The 4,744-nt window shown below is 47.3% G+C and overlaps 1 protein-coding gene across 1 annotated transcript; it reads left to right on the forward strand.

The window, feature by feature from the left end:
- Positions 1 to 726: 726 nt before the first annotated feature.
- LOC308339144 (cytoplasmic FMR1-interacting protein 1-like) lies at positions 727 to 4,487 on the forward strand (the record flags this gene model as incomplete). The annotated part of the gene is given in 8 exon segments (XM_080797596.1): positions 727 to 916; positions 919 to 1,682; positions 1,684 to 1,749; positions 1,753 to 2,514; positions 2,518 to 2,694; positions 2,698 to 3,363; positions 3,367 to 3,754; positions 3,757 to 4,487. Coding segments are annotated over 8 exon segments (3,744 nt in total).
- Positions 4,488 to 4,744: the final 257 nt, after the last annotated feature.

Below are 4,744 nucleotides of genomic sequence, written 5' to 3' on the forward strand. Positions count from 1 at the left end.
TTAACATATATTTATTATTCATTTCAGAGGTTTTGTTTTTTTTTAAGATTTTATTTATTTATTTGACAGAGAGAGAGATCAGAAGTAGGCAGAGAGGCAGGCAGAGAGAGAGGGGGAAGTAGCTCCCCGCTGAGCAGAGAGACCGATGTGGGGCTCGATCCCTGGACCCTGAGATCATGACCTGAGCCAAAAGCAAAGGCTTAACCCACTGAGCCACCCAGGTGCCCCAGTTTCAGAGGTACTTTTATCCCAAGAAGACTAATTTATTGGGATTAAGGAAAACACAATGCAACATTTCTGTTAAAAGATAGGGAAACTAAGCATTATTTTCTTTCTTTCTTTTTTTTTTTCCTAAAGATTTTATTGGTTTATTTGTCAGAGAGTGAGATCACAAGTAGGCAGAGAGGCAGACAGAGAGAGAGGGAAGCGGGCCCCCTGATCAGCAGGGAGCCTGATGTGGGGCTCAATCCCAGGACCCTGAGATCACGACCCAAGCTGAAGGCAGAGGCTTAACCCACTGAGCCACCCAGGTGCCCCCTAAGCATTATTTTCTTAATGGTAAGCTGTCTCTAAAATTGCACAGAAGTCTCCTTTATTTCCAGGTAAAAAAATTCACTGAAACATTAGCCTCTGTAAAGAAAATTGTGCATAGGACTCACTCAGCCAGGAAACTCCCAGAGCCTGACTGGGATCCCGGAGCCACCACCGCCCCCAACCCAGGCCAAGATGGCGGCCCAGGTGACGCTGGAGGATGCACTGTCCAATGTGGACCTCCTGGAAGAGCTGCCTTTGCCTGACCAGCAGCCCTGCATTGAGACCCCACCATCCTCACTGCTCTACCAGCCAAATTTCAACACTAACTTTGAAGACAGAAATGCATTTGTTACTGGTATTGCAAGATATATTGAACAGGCGACTGTAGCATGAATGAAATGCTGGAGGAGGGCCAAGAGTACGCAGTCATGCTGTACACCTGGAGGAGCTGCTCTCGGGCCATCCCACAGGTGAAATGTAACAAGCAGCCTAATAGAGTGGAAATTTATGAGAAAACCATAGAGGTCCTGGAGCCTGAGGTCACGAAACTGATGAATTTTACGTACTTCCAGAGAAATGCCATTGAACGATTCTGTGGGGAGGTGAGGCACCTGTGCCATGTGGAGATAAGGAAGGACTTCGTGTCTGAAGCCTACTTGATCATGCTGGGCAAGTTCATTAGCATGTATGCTGTGCTGGATGAACTGAAGAACATGAAGTGCAGCATGAAGAACGACCACTCAGCATACAAGAGGGATGCTCAGTTTTTATGGAAAATGGCAGACCCACAGTCCATCCAGGAATCACAAAATCTGTCCATGTTCCTGGCCAACCACAACAAAATCACACAATCTTGGCAGCAACAGCTTGAAGTGATGTCTGGCTATGAAGAGCTTCTCGCCGATATCGTGAATCTGTGTGTGGATTACTACGAGAACAGGATGTACCTGACATCCAGTGAGAAACACATGTTTCTCGAAGTCATGGGGTTTGGTCTATACTTGATGGATGGGAGTGTCAGCAACATCCATAAACTTGATGCTAAGAAAAGAATAAACTTATCCAAAATCGGTAAGTACTTCAAGCAGCTCCAGGTGGTTCCACTGTTCGGGGACATGCAAATAGAACTGGCAAGATACATCAAGACCAAAGACCAGTGCCCACTATGAGGAAAATAAATCTCGATGGATGTACACATCGTCCAGCAGCATCCCGTAGTACAACATCTGTGAGCAGATGATCCAGATCCGGGAGGACCATATGCGCTTCATCTCAGAGTTGGCACGCTACAGCAACAGCGAGGTAGTCACAGGGTCGGGCCTCCAGGAGACTCAGAAGACAGACATTGAGTACCGGAAGCTGTTTGATCTGACATTTCAGGGCCTGCAGCTGCCGTCACAGTGGAGTGCTCATGTGATGGAAGTGTATTCATGGAAACTTGTGCACCCAGCAGACAAGTACTCCAACAAGGACTGTCCTGACAATGCTGAAGAGTATGAGCATGCCACCCATTACAACTACACCAGTGAGGAGAAGTTTGCCCTGATGGAGGTGATTGCCATGATCAAAGGTCTGCAGGTGCTGATGGGCAGGATGGAGAGTGTATTCAACCATGCCATCTGGCACACTGTCTATGCTGCACTGCAGGACTTTTCCCAGGTTACCCTCCGGGAACCACTCAGGCAGGCCAACAAGAAGAAGAAGAACGTCATCCAGAGTGTCCTGCAGGCCATCAGGAAGACCGTGTGTGACTGGGAGACGGGGCATGAGCCCTTCAACTACCCAGCCCTGCGAGGCGAGAAGGACCCCAAGAGCGGTTTTGACGTCAAAGTACCCCAGTGCGCTGTAGGACCCTCCAGCACTCAGCTTTACATGGTGAGAACCATGCTAGAGTCCCTCACTGCAGACAAAATTGGTTCCAAGGAAACCTCGAGAAGTAGCCTTGAGGGGCCCACCATATTGGACATAGAAAAATTTCATTGAGAGTCATTCTTCTACATTCACTTGATAAATTTCAGTGAAACACTCCAGCAGTGCTGTGACCTTTCACAGTTGTGGTTCCGAGAGTTCTTTCTGGAACTGACAACGGGCAGGAGGATCCAGTTCCTCATCGAGATGTCCGTGTCCTGGATCCTGACAGACCACATCCTGGAGACCAAGTAGGTGTCAGTGATGGAGTACGTCCTCTACTCCTTGGACCTGTACAATGACAGCGCACACTATGCCCTCACCAGGTTCAACAAGCAGTTTCTCTACGACGAAATTGAGGCAGAGGTGAATCTGTGCTTTGACCAATTTGTTTATAAGTTGGCAGCCCAGATATTTGCATATTATAAGGTTATGGCAGGAAGTTTGCTTCTTGATAAATGTTTACGATCAGAATGCAAGAATCAGGGGGCAATAATCCATCTCCCACCGTCTAACCGCTATGAGATCCTATTTAAGCAGAGACATGTGCAGCTCCTAGGAAGATCCATTGACCTTAATCGCCTGATTACTCAGCATGTCTCAGCAGCCATGTATAAGTCTCTGGAACTGGCTATTGGACGATTTGGAAGTGAAGACTTGACATCAATAGTTGAGTTGGATGGCCTTTTGGAAATCAACCGCATGACCCACAAGCTGCTAAGCAGGTACCTGACACTGGACAGCTTTGACGCCATGTTCTGGGAGGCCAACCACAATGTGTCCATGCCCTATGGGAGAATGACCCTCCATGTCTTCTGGGAGCTCAACTATGACTTCCTGCCCAACTACTGCTACAATGGCTCCACCAACCGATTTGTTCGGACAGTATTACCATTTTCTCAAGAATTTCAAAGAGACAAATAGCCTAATGCACAACCCCAGTATTTGCATGGATCAAAAGCTTTGAACTTGGCGTACTCTAGCATTTATGGCAGCTACTGGAACTTCGTGGGGCCTCCTCACTTCCAGGTCATCTGCCGGCTGCTTGGCTACCAGGGCATTGCTGTGGTCATGGAGGAGCTACTGAAGGTCGTGAAGAGCCTGCTGCAAGGCACAATCCTGCAGTACGTGAAGACACCGATGGAGGTGATGCCCAAGATCTGCCGCCTGCCCCGGCATGAGTATGGCTCTCCTGGCATCCTAGAGTTCTTCCACCACCAGCTGAAGGACATTGTTGAGTATGCGGAGCTGAAGACAGTGTGCTTCCAAAACCTGTGGGAAGTGGGCAATTCTGTCCTCTTCTGCCTGCTCATCGACAAAGCCTGTCTTTAGAAGAAGTGTGTGACCTCTTGCAGGCAGTGCCATTTCAGAACATCCTGCCGAGAGTCCACGTGAAAGAGGGAGAGAGACTTGATGCCAAAATGAAAAGACTGGAATCAAAGTATGTACCACTCCATCTTGTCCCTCTGATTGAAAGACTGGGGACCCCTCAGCAAATTGCAATAGTGAGAGAGGGGGACTTGCTGACAAAGGAGCGTCTCTGCTGTGGCCTTTCTATGTTTGAAGTCATCCTGACTCGGATCCGGGCCTTTCTGGATGACCCCATCTGGCATGGGCCTCTGCCCAGCAATGGAGTCATGCATGTGGATGAGTGTGTTGAGTTTCACAGACTCTGGAGTGCCATGCAATTTGTCTATTGTATTCCTGTGAGAACCCACGAGTTTACAGTCGAGCAGTGCTTTGGCGACGGGCTCCACTGGGCTGGCTGTATGATCATTGTACTTCTTGGGCAACAGCGGCGCTTTGCTGTCCTGGATTTCTGCTACCATCTACTTAAAGTCCAGAAACATGATAGCAAAGATGAGATTATAAAAAATGTGCCATTAAAGAAAATGGTAGAGAGAATTCGCAAGTTCCAGATTCTAAATGATGGAATAATTATTATCTTGGACAAGTACTTAAAGTCTGGTGATGGAGAAAGCACCCCCGTGGAGCATGTTCGCTACTTTCAGCCTGCTATCCACCAGTCCCTGGCCAGCAGCTGAGGACATGTACATCATGTTTTTGAAGAGTCCCAGTACTGACTACATTTAATAACTTTTAAGGGCATGTTTTCCTTTCCATAAACTAGCGAGATTTTTAGGGACTATTTTTCCTTATCTCTGTGCCTGTTAAAGGGGGTACTTTTCAACTTAAAAGCTTAATTTTATAAAATTGACTTATTTTTCTAGGCTAAAATTGTATATGCTTTTGGTAATTAGAAAGTCTGAGAATATTGGCTGCTGATTGTTGCCATCATGTT

This window comes from Martes martes, assembly GCF_963455335.1.
Source record: "Martes martes genome assembly, chromosome: 2".
Lineage (NCBI taxonomy): Eukaryota > Metazoa > Chordata > Mammalia > Carnivora > Mustelidae > Martes > Martes martes.